General features: G+C 56.2%; 3 protein-coding genes across 3 annotated transcripts; 1 reads left to right on the forward strand and 2 right to left on the reverse strand.

Moving 5' to 3' along the window:
- Positions 1-1,056: 1,056 nt before the first annotated feature.
- On the reverse strand, positions 1,057-8,057 carry VOLCADRAFT_95889 (uncharacterized protein; the record flags this gene model as incomplete). Its single annotated transcript, XM_002954975.1, has 12 exons — positions 1,057-1,143; positions 1,555-2,255; positions 3,074-3,932; positions 4,243-4,512; positions 4,813-4,917; positions 5,112-5,339; positions 5,437-5,474; positions 6,029-6,335; positions 6,488-6,833; positions 7,128-7,189; positions 7,718-7,797; positions 7,973-8,057. The coding sequence occupies 12 exons, from the start codon at positions 8,055-8,057 to the stop codon at positions 1,057-1,059; spliced, it is 3,168 nt and encodes a 1,055-aa protein (XP_002955021.1).
- A 597-nt stretch (positions 8,058-8,654) lies between these two features.
- psbw (photosystem II subunit W, chloroplast precursor) lies at positions 8,655-9,956 on the reverse strand. The gene is made up of 6 exons (XM_002954976.1): positions 9,866-9,956; positions 9,732-9,764; positions 9,530-9,630; positions 9,384-9,440; positions 9,238-9,304; positions 8,655-9,042 (listed from the first exon to the last, which is right to left on the reverse strand). The coding sequence occupies exons 1-6, from the start codon at positions 9,909-9,911 to the stop codon at positions 8,999-9,001; spliced, it is 348 nt and encodes a 115-aa protein (XP_002955022.1). The 5' UTR covers positions 9,912-9,956; the 3' UTR covers positions 8,655-8,998.
- Positions 9,957-10,996: 1,040 nt separating this feature from the next.
- Positions 10,997-13,700, forward strand: VOLCADRAFT_95892 (uncharacterized protein; the record flags this gene model as incomplete). Its single annotated transcript, XM_002954915.1, has 4 exons — positions 10,997-11,404; positions 11,913-12,153; positions 12,792-12,934; positions 13,587-13,700. 4 exons carry the CDS (start codon positions 10,997-10,999, stop codon positions 13,698-13,700), a joined length of 906 nt encoding a protein of 301 aa, XP_002954961.1.
- Between the last annotated feature and the right edge of the window lie 1,685 nt (positions 13,701-15,385).

Below are 15,385 nucleotides of genomic sequence, written 5' to 3' on the forward strand. Positions count from 1 at the left end.
CGAACGCTTGAAGCCGAACGGCAGGAGCCCACACCCTGTTCTCATCCAACCGATTACTAAGACCGAACATAGCCCGTCGCCCTGCTTCCAAAAGTTCGTTGACACAACTCGCAAACGGGGACGCAGGGCCCCAATAGAGACCCAAGTACCTAACGCGACCACACCAGTTAATAGGACTAGGAACAAGTAAACTACCAACCATGGGTGGGTGCCAAAGCGACCCATCAGTACGGAGAGGAAGCATGAGCCTCACCCCCTCAAACGCCCTCTTAACGACATCAACGGAAGCAGCCACAACAAGGGCCTCACATTTCCGAACGTTGCAGCGCATACCAAAAGCAGCACAGAACTCAATAAGCAGCTTAAGCGAGAACTGGAGGCGTGCCAACGAGGTCGCGAACAAAGTAAGGTCGTCTGCATAGAACAACAGAGGCAACCGACGATCATTAATGACAGGACATTCGTGTGCACGTGTGTTGAACCATTCGTCCATACCATCCCTCGCTTCAAGGTAGTCGGCAATAACCTCAATGAAGAACCCGAACAAATTGGGACTCATGGGACACCCCTGCTTCACGCCCTGCAGAGAGGCAAAGATGGACCCTAGGCGGTAGTGGAGCCGACCCACACGTGTCCACCATGTATGGGGGGGAGATCAAAAAGTGGTCTTATGCGGCTTCCCTCCTCCCGAAATAGGCGATCAGAGGGATGCTCCTTGGGACGTGCACCGTGCAATAGTGTGGGTGGTAAGGATGTGAAGCGCAATTTGGCATGGGCCGAAGGCCTTCACGCTTGACGCTCTCCTTGTTACAGAACGGGGGGTTGTAGCCGGGGACGGGGTTACATTCCTGACCTGGCTTCTGCGGCTCGCAATCCTCCAGGTGGAATCAAACTGCGGAACGCAGCGATCTGTTCTGAGGTCAGCCAGATCGACGGTGTGATGAGGAGTGGACCTTCTGTTTGGCCCCTTCACTCTGATGCTCTCTATGCAATGTCGTCCAGGCCTTTTGGCCGACGCTGAAACAAATACTTGCAGCCCGCCTCCGTCTTTCACATTCACCAATAAACTGCGCAGGCTAAAAAAACAGCAAACTCAATCCTTATCTCGTTGCGGGCAGCGATGTAGTACATGGTGCCCAAGTCCTGTAAGCAAGCGGCACGAGGGAAGGCACGGCCGTGCGAGCCGGCGGGAGTGGGAGGTCATGACATTTACGGATTTGTGAAGTTATTCTGACAGCTACATAAACACACATCACATGCCAGGCAGCCAATATGTTCGTGCCGATACATACCATTTCGTGCCGATACACTCCCGCACATAAACAGCAGGATGAGCATATGTGGCGGTCACTCCATTTACTGTGGAGTCCATGCCAGGTGAAACATACAGTGGCAAACAGACTGACTAGCCGGCAGCACGCTCATCTAGGCAGGCTGCCGTCCCCCACGCATCGTGTGCCAGTCTGCAAAGCTTTGCTGGGGCACCTCCCCGCCACAAACTTCAGTCAGTCAAACCCCCACACAGGTCGCGAGAGACCGACCCCCACTGCTCACCCCCTTCATCAGAAGCCCGTGTTCCTCCATCCACTGGAGTGCCTCCCTGCAGCCGCTCTTCACGGCCCCCTCCATGCACTTCCCAGACGACAGCTGGCTCCGGGCCCAGATCCAAGCCATAAGCGCAACGTTGCCGGACTCTGCCGCCGCGGAAAGCGCCTCAGGGTCGCCGCTCACGTCGTACTGCAGCTCCTGAACGGCCCAAGCAACCACTGCCTGGTGGCCACTGCGGCAGGCATGCAGCGCCAAGCTCCGTGACGCCTCACTGTCCAGCTGGCATAGCGCATGAAGGGCCTTCAGGAAGTCCAGCTGACCTGCCTCAGCAGCTGCCTCAGCAGCGTCCCTCGTGAAGTTGTAGAGAACGAACTCCTGCAGCAAGTACTGCACCAAGGGAAAGTTCCCAGCACGGCCCGCCTTCCGGAAGGTCTCAGAGTTGAACAATCCCATTGGATAGCCTCGCTCTTGTAGCCAGCGCAATCTGTCCCGGCCGTCAGGGAGGCTAGCAGCAGCTGCAGCCACCTCAGGGTTGCGAGGATACCGCTTGGCCTCCAGCCACTCCACCTTGGCCCGCCAATCAGGGCTGGGGCTGCTGGCAGCTGCAACGAGGACAGCGGACTGCTTGCACCCCGACGGACGACCCCGCGCCTGAGCCGGGGCTGGGCTTCTGAGCTGGGTTAGCATAGTCTGGGGCGAGACCGTGCCTGATGCACACGATCCAGCAGGATTGGAGGCCGGAGCCCCGCTGTGTCACATTTTACAGTGCCGGGGGCAGGTATTCCCGATGGATCTGGATGTTCTTCCGCGACTTCGTTTCGCGACCAATGAGAAGCGTCTTCGCGGCATTGTCTACGACGGTCCTGCTACTGCCGCCTTCCACTTGTCATGTTTTGTGGGCGTTTGATGGCGATTTGATGGGACAACCGGCTACTTCATCAGCATTACTGGGGTTATTGTCCAATGGCTATACCGCTACTGCACACGGAAGTGTGTATGTGGTTGTTACAGAAGTGGGAATGCCTGTGTACAATTGATGTCGGACCTGGCTGCTGGAAGAAATAGGATATGTGTCGTAACAACCCTCTTCCCAACCAAGGTTTTGACTTGCAGGCTACAGGTGTTAGAGACTGGCAAGTCGACTCCGGGCGTCATGGAACGGTGTGGTTCCGGTTCCGGAGCCAATCACAGTAACTGTCGGTAACCGAACCACGCAATAAAAACAGGAGTTCCTCATGGAAATTTCGCGTGTCCGACGCAAGCTGTGCCGAGAAATTAGCCGAGAGGATTTCTACCAGACATTAACTTTGTTAGCAGATTTCCAGTGCAAAACAAGAGAGCATAACTGGATCGTGCGGCCCTCTACTGCGGGTAGATGCAGCTGCTGCTGATGATGATGGTGATAATGCAGGCGCTTCTAAGGGTTTGGATGGAAGCGCACCATCCCCGCAGCCTCCCTGCCAATGATGGACATTAAACGCCGCACGGCTGATGGCCCTATTAGCTATATTACTGCCGGACTAACCCCTAATGAACCCCTCCTGCAGCGCCGGGTGCCCTAACAACTCCGCCACATAATCCGCAACCTCTTGCAGCCTGCTGATGGCAGTGAGGCCCGCCACAGCGTCGCTCACAACCGCCACATTAGCAGCGAACCGATCCGCCGCCGTTGCCGGCATCGCCGCTGGAACTTGATGCGGTGGTGGAGAGGACGGCGCGGAGGTCTCCTCCTCCAGCTGCACCCGCCGACGCAGCTCCCGGAACGCCGCCGATATGGCGCCATGCAAGGGTCGTACACAGGTTTCGTACACCGCGCCCAGCACGGCCGCGCGCGCGGCAACGCCAGAGGCGGCCGACGCAACGGTGGCGGCGCTCTCATCGTGACGACGCGGACCATTCCGCAGGCCGTACACTCCGCCGTTGGCGGCGGCGCCGCGGAGGTGGGCTTCGTTGTCATGCGGCGTATTGACAACGCCTGTTGAGGCGGCCGCGGCCGCAGTGGCACTTTGGCTGCGGAGCGCCAGGAAACGCACCACGCTGACGGCAGCTGTAGCCACATCGGCGCGGTGCGTTAGGGCATCGGCTGCAGCACCATCCGCAGCGGCACCGGCTGCGTCAGCGCCAGCGACGTCCGAAAGTAGCGGCAGTAGCTGCTGCAGCACCGGCCGCAGGACCCATGGCGTGGAGAAGACAGCTCCACTCCCGCCATAGCCGCCATCGCTGCGTCCAACAGCCGCAACGCCCTCGCCGGCGGCAGCGGCGGCAGTAGCGACCTCTCGTTGTAGCCGCTGTAGCGCCAATGCTGACACCTCCGGGGAGGGCCCCGCCGCCAGGCTCTCCAGACACCGCGCCCGAAGCGGCGGTGAAAGAGCGCCGAGCAGCGACTGCAGCATACGACCCGCAGGTCATAAACCGGGGAATTTGAAACGCTACAAAGACGCTCATACCTCGTCATATGTCCGAAAGCGAACATGAACATAATTACAAGAAATAGACACGAGCTCAGACATTAAGCCTAGAACCGGGCGTCAACGAAAGCGCAAACGGCCCCCGGGGGCAGGGGAATTGGACAGGAAAGGGTCCGTAATGCTGTAATGAGCCACAGAGGCGTGCGGACTTCGCAGGGATGGATTAGTTATGGCCATGAAGCAAGCCACTTGCACAGCTATGGCGGGCCAGCAAGGCATAACTCACCTGCAAAGCAGCGTGGGCCAGAGTCCGACGAGCCTCGCTCTCCGACCCAACCACCCCGTGAACCATGTTGACCGCCGCCACGGTCGCCAGGCTCTGAGCCAGCGGCTCCAGCGCAGTGTCACTCTCGTCCAGATGAGGCTCGTACACGCCCAGCATGTCGTACAGTTCAGAAGCGCGGAGCGGGTCGGACGCCTGACGGCCCGCGAGTCGACTGTAGACGCCGACCCACTGATCGATAGTTGGCGCCGTCGACGCCGCCGGCGCCCCCGGCTCCGGCGGCAGGGCTGGTGCTGCTTGCGTTGCTGGTGCTTGTGCTGGTGCTTGTGCTGGTGCTGCTTGTGCTGCCAAGTCTCTGGCCGCGTTCTGTGTGGACTTTGCGGCCATCGCTGACCTGGACTCCATCTCAGAGCCACCAACATCCCCCGCTGTAGCAGCACCTGCATCCGCATCATTATCACTACCGGCAGGGACGATAGCAGCAGTAGCCTCAACGCCCTCAGCAGTAGCAGTAGCGGCAGCGGCAGCAGCAGGAGCTGCACTAGCAACGCTGCTGGACACGATGCGCCCAACCACGGCGCTGCCCGCCGCCAGCAGCTGTAGTGCTCGATCCAGCAAAGTGGTGCTGTCTTCCCGGCCGGCGTACAGCAGTAGCACCTGACAGGCCTCCAGAAGCACCTGGCAGGGAAAGATATGCGAGGAGGGGATGGGCGAGAGGGAGAGGGAGAAGGAGTTGGTTGGGAGGAGTTTCAAGAGCGATTGTAACCGCAACCGTAGCATCACCAACCACCAACCACCAGCAACTGCCTTCCTTTCAATGCCCCCTATAGCTATCCAACCCTACGTAGTAGTGCCCAGCAACACCCTGGTACCTTAAGCGAGCCTCGAGGGTTACGTGTGGATGGCTCAAGGCAGGGCGGCCACCGGATGCCCGGTGGCCCCCGGGCCCCCTGCCTGCTTCCATCGTCTGCGGCTCTGCTAGCCAGAGGGCGCGCGCCGTAGCGTGCAGTAGCAGTGGCGGCTGTAGCAGCGAGGGGGGCAGTAGCTAGCCATAAGAGGGACGCAGCACCCAGGCGAGGGAGCTCGGGGTCGGAGGCTATCTGCAAAGGGGGGGAGGGAGGGAGGGAGGGAGGGGGTTTCGAGGAGGGGTCGTAGCCGTAGCTTGTCCAGCAAGGCGGGTGTAATATAACAACTTACGTGAGATAGGATGAGGGTTCTATCTGCGGGATATTCTACTGAAGGAGAGGTGGAAAGCGCAAATCCCGTATTCACGGCCCCTTCAATATTACAAGTGGAAGGAGCATAAAATCCTCGCTTTTTCACCTATTATCGTTACATTTATCATGTTTTATCATTGTATATATTAATTACTGTGATTCATTATAAATATTTTACTAATATTTAATATTGAAGGTATTCAAAGCGTAAAAGAAGCTGTCAGTTAACCTTTCCGCGGCTCGGCTTTATGACACGCACACGGCAGATACCTCTAAATCGGGCCATTCATCCCCCGAACCCGCCGCCAAGGCCCACAGCCCCATCCAGTCTGATGCAGAGCCGCCCCCGCTGCCACCGGCGCCGCCGAATGCCGCGCCGCCCTGCGCTTCCTGACCCTGTCCCTGCCGCTGCTGCGGCGGCTGTTGCAGCTGCGGCTGCGGCAACTCCTGCTGGCCCTGCTGCTGCTGCTGCTGCTGCTGCTGGTGAGACGGTGATGGTGACACGTGATGCGCGGGGGCTCCCAAGGCAACGTACGATCCCAGCACGAGCTTCAAAAGTGGCGCCGCCGTACCGCTGCACGCCTCATGCGACCACATTGTCATGCTGCCGCTGCTGGCGCCGGCAGCGGTGCTGCCATCCAAACTAGGCGGCGGCGGCGGCGGCGGCAGCGGCACCAGCGGACCCCAAGCCGACCATAGGGCCCCACACAGCGCCAACAACCAGGCCCCCACGCGACGGCGCTCAAGACTCAGTGGCTCCGTACCATGAGGTACGGCAGTTGACACTGCGGCGGCGGCGCCGACATTGGTAGAAGAAGTGATGGTAGTGGTAGTGGTGGTAGTATTGAAAAGAAGGGGTGGGAGCTCCGCTGCAAGGACCTGCGGGAAATATTCAGCGGCAGTGGAGGTCGGCAGGGGCATGTGGGGCGTAGGGCTATATATATAGCTACACGACCAGCTAACTCTTTAAGGTTGAAAAAGTAGGAGAAGTTTTCAAGTACAACCCTTCAAGACGCCGCCGCAATCCTCACCAGCTCATGCATTTGCTCCGCAAACACCGCAAACGGTGCCACGAGCTGAGTCTTGGCCTGCCTCCACATATCCTCAGCCGCCGCCGTGGTTTCCAGTTGCTCGTCAAGTTGCCCAGGTTCCAAACCACGACGGGCTACGGCCGCCGCCGCCGCCGCCGCCTCCGCCTCCTCGGCCACGCGCCGGCACGCCGCCAGCCTGGCCGCCGCCCCCGCCGCCAGATCCGCGACGGCGGGCAGGCACGACAGCGCTACCTGCAACCGACGGCGCTGTACGGCAGCCACTAGTCGAGGCACAAGGCCCAGCAGTCGGAGCAGCAGGAGGTGCATGGGGGAGTCAAAGGCAGTCCTGCAGTCAATAGCAGAAGCAAGGACGAAAGGAAAGTTGCTGCCAGCGTGCGTTTGCGTTTGCGTTTGCGCGTGTGTGTGTGTGTGTGTGTGTGTGTGTGTGATGTGTGCGACCCGGGAATCAGGACAATTGGGTTGACTAGGAAGTCAACTGAAGTAGAAGGCCCTAAGGTGAGGAAGGGAAAAAGCCCTGGAGGCGGAAAGTCAGTCTCTGAAGCGAGAGCTGAAGACGGGCAACGCGTGCAGGCATCCCATGCCTTGGAATGTAGCACTAGACCGTACGACACCATCTCACTCTTTTAGCTGGTCGTACACCTCCAACAAAGCCATAAGCAGCTCCCGGGGATTACATACCGCCTGCACAAAAAAGATAATGAGGAGGGTGAGGGGCCGGGCATGGCTGGGTACAGCATATTCAGGGGGATGGGAACGGTTACTCTGTGTCGTGCGCTGGTCACGTCATGTCATGCCAAACACGCGCCCTTTGCTTCTTGCTCTGCGTCAATCGAACCCATCATTGCCCTAGCAAAGCGCAAGCCATCCCCACTGCCCTGCCCCGCACGGGCGCTGAAGCCCTAAACCCTTAAGTGCCATCAGAAACACCAAAAAATCCTAAAACCTTCACCTGACACGCTGGTCCCGGCCCAGGCAGTCCGGGCAGCCCAGCTGCCAAACACTCCGTTAGAGCCCCTGCAGTAGCGGCCGCCGTGGCTGAGGCGGACCCCAGTCGCAGCAGCGGCGGCACCACGTCAAGCACACAGCCTCCCAGTAGAGCCTACAACAAGTTGCGTCGCATTTTGGGTGGGAGGTACTTCAGCTGAGAGCGACATTTTCGCGTAAGAGGACAGGTGGGCCCGTCGGAGGTGACAGAAGGCAAGGACCCACCCGGATGTGTTCCGCTTTCGGCCATGGCGGCGAGGACACGTCCAGCAGAAAGCGCAGCAGTCGTTCGGGTGCGTCCCCATCTGCAGCAGGCAAAAAGATAAGGGTTAAGGGTTAAAAGGTGAGATAACATTACAGTATGGATGGAACTCGTAGTGAAACACGTCGATGTGTTCCGAAAGCTGAGCGCGCAGGTTCCTTGCTATCTCTTGCCTTCAATTTCGCACTTTTTAGCGAGTTCTACAAGAAGCGCCGAACCTTCCGTTGCCCCTTCCAGATCACCGGCTGCGTTTGCCTCAGCGAAGTGTAGCAGGCGGTTGTGAACTATAGCCAAATCTTGCATCATCTACCCAACATGCTGCTTCAAAGATTGCAGACTGTGTTGTAGGGTTCCTGGTGAGCGAGGACTACAATTGCTCGTTACTGATGGTTTGTCTGTCACACTAAATAACATTGAATGTACTTACGATCATTCCATTTCCCTATCAGGCGGAACAAATTCCAAGGCAAGAGAGAGTTGTAAAACTACGCTGCTACTCATTCATCATGAATGATTCATGACATTCCGACAGTTAACCGATATCTCATACAGCGGCTACTAAACGATCGATTTTGTTTACACCTGTTCCCACTGCACTTCTGTTCATTTTCCGGAATGGAATGAACAGCTGTTGTCGGGGATTAGAGACATTTGACAAGGGTGGTGTAGCTGCGGTGCACCTATGCGAGACCAGAATACACTGCAGAAGATATATACCTTCTTAAGAAGAAACGTGAGGTAGATTGCCTTACAATTCCTCAGGCTGTCACCTTTCCCGATTATCTAGGATTAAGGGAATGACCATTGCTAGTCAGGCATAAAGGAACAGTTACTTGCTATTAGGATCACTGGAATAGCTAAGTGCTAACAGCTGTAGAGTGCGGATAGGTACGAGTCCAGAAGGAGCAAAACGCAGCTGCTTACATTTCAATTCCTGAATGCTGACACAAATCAGCTCAGACGTCATGTCATTACACGTCGGCAAAAACCGTTACCGACGGACAAAGCATGCCGCTGCCGAACTGATATCAAGCGGCAGTAGGCAAATGCCGTGTATGGACTAATAACTTCTCTTCTCAACCACCTACGGCATCTCCGCGCACGGATCAGCCCGACCCAGCCTAGGGTACACACCGTCGCTGCCACCGCTGCACCACACCCGTGCACAATCCCAAGCATCAATGCCTACAGATATAGCCATTAAAGCTCCAAGGAATGCTGCCGAGCCATACAAGCGAAGGCGCTTACAGCTTCAGGCCGCTGTCGTTGTCCTCGAAGTCACCCAGGTCTGCGAGACATAGACGATGGGGATATCGAGTGAAATTTAATGGTTCGGGATTAAGCCACTATCACACTTCTAGCTAACCAGTACAAAGGCCCGAGAGATCCAGCTTCGATACATCCTACTTCCGTGCAACTGCGCATTGGCCTTGTTCCGGCCAAACACACACCGGACCAGTCGCAAACATCGTAACCCACTTACCACGCTGGCCGTTGAACCACAAAGCCCACATGACACCGAAAACGCCAGTCAGGACCCAGCCCAGAACCTGGCCGAACAGGAAGTCATGCAAGTAGTCAGAAACTGGCGTAGCATGCCAAAACAAGACCATGTGAGCACCAACATACCGGCTCGTTCACACCGAAAGGCAGGCCAGTGCCATCACCGTTCATGCGGTCGTCAACCTGCGATGGACAAGACATGACGTGTCAGCGAGATATCCACCAACTCACAAGAACCCTCATATTCCAGTGCTACTATAAGGAGTACTTACCAAAGCCCAGGCAGGGCTGGCGGCCAGAGTCGCGGGCAGAGTGCTCAGCAGAGCAATCTTCTTGACGATTTGCTCGCGAGCAGCGGAGGCCTTGCAGACCACTGCGAAATCGATACACAGAAGATTAGACATCAGCAAAATGTCAGATCTCTAACAACCCTGAGCACTGTAAGTCGAATTATAAGTACAGGGTCGCACTCACCGCGCAGAGGAGCGCGGGCGCCCGAGCGGCACACTGCATATTTGTCATTGAAGATTGAAGATTAAGGAAGTTAGCGAAGAGCCGGAAAGATGAAGTTATCGGCTGCAGAGTTCCTAAGGCAGCCTGAAACGCACCAGGCTTGGCCGCCACGCGGGGAGCACGAGCAGAGATGGCCTGCATTTTCGCGAGTAAAATGTGGACACGGTGGAAGAAGCAGCGAACTCGGGCACACTTCTACTGGGCTCGAGGGTGCCGATAAAAGCTTGCGCCTCGTCTGTGATCGGGGGCCCAATGTATACGGCACTCGTACCGTCCCAAAGTTTGGCTTGGGGGCCTTGAGGGCATTCTTGGGAAACTTTTTAGGCATTAATTCAGAACGCTGAAATTAGACATGTTAAGAACCTATCAGCAACGTTACTGTCCTTGGCTCTTAACTTCTAATATCAAAATCCATTGTGAAACTAATAGAAACACTGTTCCTTGACGTGAACGTAAACGCAAAATATTACTCAGCCACCCTTTAATGGCACTGATGGTGAACAACAACTGCAGGCGCTGTTGGTATTCCTAAACCGCTACATGCTGTGCGAGGGGATGTGTTGGAGCTTGTTGTGCTCGTTGGAGCTCGTAGTGCTGATGTTGCCGAGGTGTTCAGAGACACCGATGATCACCATCGTGCCGGAAACTCTGTTTGATCTTAGGTAGTTTACTTGTGCTGTCTTCAAACGTCTTTGAATGTCTTAGGGAGCACATATTGCGCCCTTTGAGGCATTCCTGGCACATTAAGGGCTGTCCATAGCCATCAATCCCAGCCAGCATTCCACCCAGTTGTTTCTTTAAAAGGGAGATAAACACCGTCCCATCAGCGAAATAGGAATTTTAGATGATAAGATGATGTGCGTATCGAGGTCTCCTGAGGGATGACACACGTACAGGAAGAAATCTTTGGAACTCATACAGCCCCGGGAACTGTGGGAGGGTCTCGCTGGATATAACTACCTTCGGCCGGTGTATTGCAAATGCTCCTTTTCCCAGGGTTTTAGGGCTAGGCACATATTGTCCCGGACAAGGTGCTCGCCTGTACGACGGTGCAAAGCCTGGCCCACGTCAGTGCACCTTTCGGGCGGCAATGCTCATACGGGGCAAGGGGAAAGTGGTTTACAGTAAACCATATTCACAGCTAGCGCGGTGAACAGGCGAAAAAGTGTTTTCGAAAGATTGCACTTCACAAGTCGTCCTAGCGTAAACTTGCTCGTTAGGAACGAATGACGTCTGCAGCTTGCTTCATATCGAACGGTGTCGCGCCAGGAGCTGCGTTGCAGGCGCTGCTCGAAAAAGAAACACTATCGCTCTCATCCATCAATCTTGTCTGCTGCGAACAGCAGCCAGCAGGGCAAATCCAACAAAGTGGCTCGAAATATAACGTAGTTCTGGCAGCGAGCAGTTCGCCACACAGCCGAGATGTACTCGTGCGTGTCGCGCGGGAGATGGCGCCGGGCGGCCGCCTCTATGTTTATGAGGCTACTCATCCGGGCTCAAATGCTCCAGGAGCTATCGACACCGGGAGATTGGAAGCTTTAAAGCATGATTTACTGCTGTCGGGCTTCACGGACACCCAGGTGCTGGATGCCACCGGGCTGAGCTCCAGCGCGGCCAATGTGCCCGCTGTCTGGGTAAGTCACAGAGTCTCGGTTCTGATAGGGGCGCTAGGTTCCGGCCCTTGGCTGCCTTAGGCCGTAAGAACGTCTCACCCCCTCGACGTCGCGGCAGGGAATTTGGGGGCAACGAGAGTCCCGTATAATTCCCTTCCAGATGAGAAAGGCACGCGTCCATTATAGATGTTCCTGGCGCTTTGATACCTTGACTCCAAACTCATGAACACGTATTCACATCCCCAACGCACGGCTGCCCAGATATCCACCCAGGAAATATATGTTGTCCTCGATTGGGGTTTGCTGTGAACGTGGTTTGACCTGCTGTGATGGAGTACAATGTTTGATAGCATTCGCTTGTGATGAGGAGGATTTGGATCAGAACACATATATACCATATATACGTGTATATATGGTGTCATGGAATGCCATAGCGTGCTCTGCGCCTTGCTGGTTACTGGGCTACTACCCCGAAACACCATCATTGTTTTAGGCCGTACCTGTACGGCGGTCCCCTCTGCAAATGCAGGTTTTTTCCCAGCTGCCTTCTTGGGGCTTAGGGGCGTCTGCGAAATTGTCGCTTAAGAGGCCAGCGGCGGCGGCAGCGGCGGCGGCAGTAGCAGTGGCATCGGCAGCTCCAGCCGCCACTGTCCCGCCATCCAGCGTATGGAAGCTGGGCGGAGATGAGGAGGATGGCATGGATGAGTTAGTGGATGAGGATGAGCTGTTGACGGTAGAGGACAGGAAGGCGGCATCAGCTCCGAAACCAGGTGAGAAATGACGGGGAAATCAAGAGGCAATGTAGCTTGGGTGTCAACAGGCGTTGAAGGAGAAGCTATGGGAGCGGTTACCGGTGGGGTAGTTTCTGAATGTTGGCTAGATGGGGTGAATGGCCATTATGGATTGGGAGGATGAGGGATAAGATACGGAAGAGTACGGAGTACGGCAATGGCCGCGTGAGGGACGTGGCGATGGCACGCAACAGGGACGTGCGACCGAAGGGGATGCTGGGGTTCATCTCGCATCGCCACGCACCTATAACCTGCCATCCATCCCCCATTCCCTCCTGTGCACTGGCGCCATCACGACGGCCATTTTTTTACAGCAGCGGCCTAGCAGTGGTTACCTCGTTAGTTTAGCATGGACCTGGGCGGGTGGGAATGGAATTGTGCGCTCTGTTGTGTTGTGTTGGCCATGGGGCCATGGGACCCTAATTGACTTGTGCTCCTTGTTCTTGCTTCCCGTGGAAAACACCTCTGCCCTCTCTTTGATCGCTGACCTGACTAACGAATAACGGCCCAAAATCCCCCTGCTGGTTGGTCACACACACATACAAACACACACCGACAACCATCCAAACAACTGGGCATGCTTGCCGGGTTTCTGGCCGGGGCTATGATAACAACAGACGACTGTGAAGTGGGTCAGTCGGGTCGCAAGGCCTGCAAGAACTGCAGCTGCGGCCGGGCGGAAGCGGAGGCTGCAGGTGGGGGCGGAGGCGTCAAGCTGACAGCAGACATGTTGGACAACCCGCAGTCAGCGTGTGGTAATGTAAGTAAGAGCCGGGGTGGGGGGGGAACAAGGGGGGGGTGAAGCTGGCGTGACAGGCTGTGGCTCTGACCACTGTGATATGTCCAGGACTGGATTGATTGGGTGGGCTGATTGGGTGCTCAGCCTACACTTGAGTGTGGGGGACAAGGACATTCCTTTCCACCAGGCAATCCTACCCTCATTCCTTTTCCCTTCTCGCAATGTGCAATATTGCCTGATGAAAAGCACACGCAGCAGTGCGCTCTCACGCACCATGTTTGTACATGGCTCTGTTTAATCTTGAGGATAAGAGACACGGCGCTCATCCTATCCCCCCCTGCTTAAGAACGCCTTTTGGTCAGTTCTACGTCTGGTGTACACTCTTGCCCTGGCAGCACCTTCACTCGTTCACGTGGTTAGTCTTTCCCCCCCCCTCTGCTACCTACTGCCGTCTTCCGCTCCTCATCCCCGCCTATGTTGCGTCCCCGCTGTGGCCGACCTACGGCGGTGACCGTTTGGGCGATTGGGACGGCTGGCGCTGTAACTGTGGTGCTGACGCTGTGACCGGGGTTACGGCTGCGATGGCGCGTCTGTGGCCGCGTCGATGACAATGGCGACCGCTGCGACGGCGCCCTCTCGGACGGCGGACTCGGCGACTACGGTGGCTGCGCAGTGCTACCTGGGCGACGCGTTCCGCTGCGCTTCCTGCCCGTACCGAGGCCTGCCCGCCTTCCAGCCCGGTGAAAAGGTCACCCTGGGGACCAACATGCTGGCAGCGGACGTGTGAATGTGTGTGTGTGTGTGTGAGCTGTGCGGATGGATGCGGGATGGATGTGTTTCGTGTAGAGGTAGTCAATTGCCGGGGAGATTGTCAGGAGACGTGCGCGGCTTTGCCTAGGGCTGCCCCAGCGCGGAGGATGCCGGTGGTGAGGGGGGAGAACACGCATAGGGAGAGGGAGTGATGAATGAGCTATGATCGCCAAGATGGAGGCGCCTTCAAAATAAATGGAAGTAGATGGAGTTAGATCTCAGGAGGAACAAAAACCGAAACGAATTCAAATGCGGACTTTAGGGCGGGGCAAGAGGGAGTTAATTGGTCGTAGCTAGGTAATCAGCCGTGTTTAGGAAGTTAAGAGGAAGCAGTGACGGAGTGGTGGCGGACGTGTCATCCGCATGCGCTGAGCTGACGTGCCTATTGGTACCGTATCCTAGTTGTACGGCAGGTGTACGACATGCCTTCTGTGGCCGTCTATCCTACTACCGCCGCACTGTAAGCTTAGCGCAGCCGTACTTAGGGTAGAGACTTCGGTACCTGCCCCTTCTCGTGCCCCCAAAGATTCGGCCCAAGCGGGGGATCGGATCGACCTTGGGCAAGCAGCAGCAGGCATGCAGGCGCTAGAATTTGAGGGGGCCGCGGGCTGGGGGACATGACATAGGGGAATGGGGGCGGCTGCCGACGGCATGTCGCTGCGGTGGTAATTTGTGGTACGGTTACGAGTACTACAATCGCTGTAGGGTCCCGTACAGTGGCCCGTACAATGCATGCGGTCCCATAGCGGAATGTGCTGGTTGACTGAAATAATGTCGTTGCTGTAAGTTTATTTAAAGGTTTCACTGCTAAATGCTTGTACTTGTGCGTGTGTGCGTTATACCTGTGTATGTATGTGTGTGTGTGTGTGGTTTGTTACCCGGAGAGTGGAACGAGGCCATGCGAGCCCATACGGCCCAAGAGCCTAAAGAGCCACATGTTAGGTCATTGTTTGCATGCAATTGTTTTCGCCGGTTAAAGCCTGCCTTGAGGTTGTATGTGGCTTGCGGAAGCAAACAGTAACGCAAACAGCAGTAACCCACTTTCTGTCCTCTTTACATGGCTGAGGTTGATGGATTACAGCTCGGTCACTTCGGTTCCTACTGTTCCCAGCGGGTAAGAAGGCATGGCTGGGAATTTGCTCCCCCGATCCTTGGTACGCTGGCTGATGGCTGATTTACTTGGCTGGACAGATTCTGGACGGCCGCGCTCCGGAGCCGCACAGCAGCACATGGCAGCATGCACGATTGCATCTGCAGTAAGGGGGGCCTGCCGACAGTCAAAGTTGGACCGGCGATAGGACCTCGGCTGGCCGGTATCGGACCGAACGAACGTATGAACGACAAGTTGTAAAATGTTCTTACTGGCACGCCACGAATCGTTTTTTCGGGCGGATTGATAAACATGAGCTACATGACCAACCCTAAGCGCATCCCAGCACAAGCTCTGAAAGATCAAATGCGGCATCACCCTTATATAGCGCACGTCGGCTAAAGCTGGCAGCGGCCACCGTACGGTTGGAAAAACTTAAACTTAAACTTCTTATATGTTGCTAATGCAAGAAAATACCAAACCTGCAACAGGGCGGGACTTGGTGTGCTTTGTCGCCGGCCCTACTGTATTGCCCAGTTGCTATCCAGGTTGATGCATTTGTGCTCCTCTTC

This window comes from Volvox carteri (assembly GCF_000143455.1).
Source record: "Volvox carteri f. nagariensis unplaced genomic scaffold VOLCAscaffold_47, whole genome shotgun sequence".
NCBI classification, from domain to species: Eukaryota; Viridiplantae; Chlorophyta; class Chlorophyceae; order Chlamydomonadales; family Volvocaceae; genus Volvox; species Volvox carteri.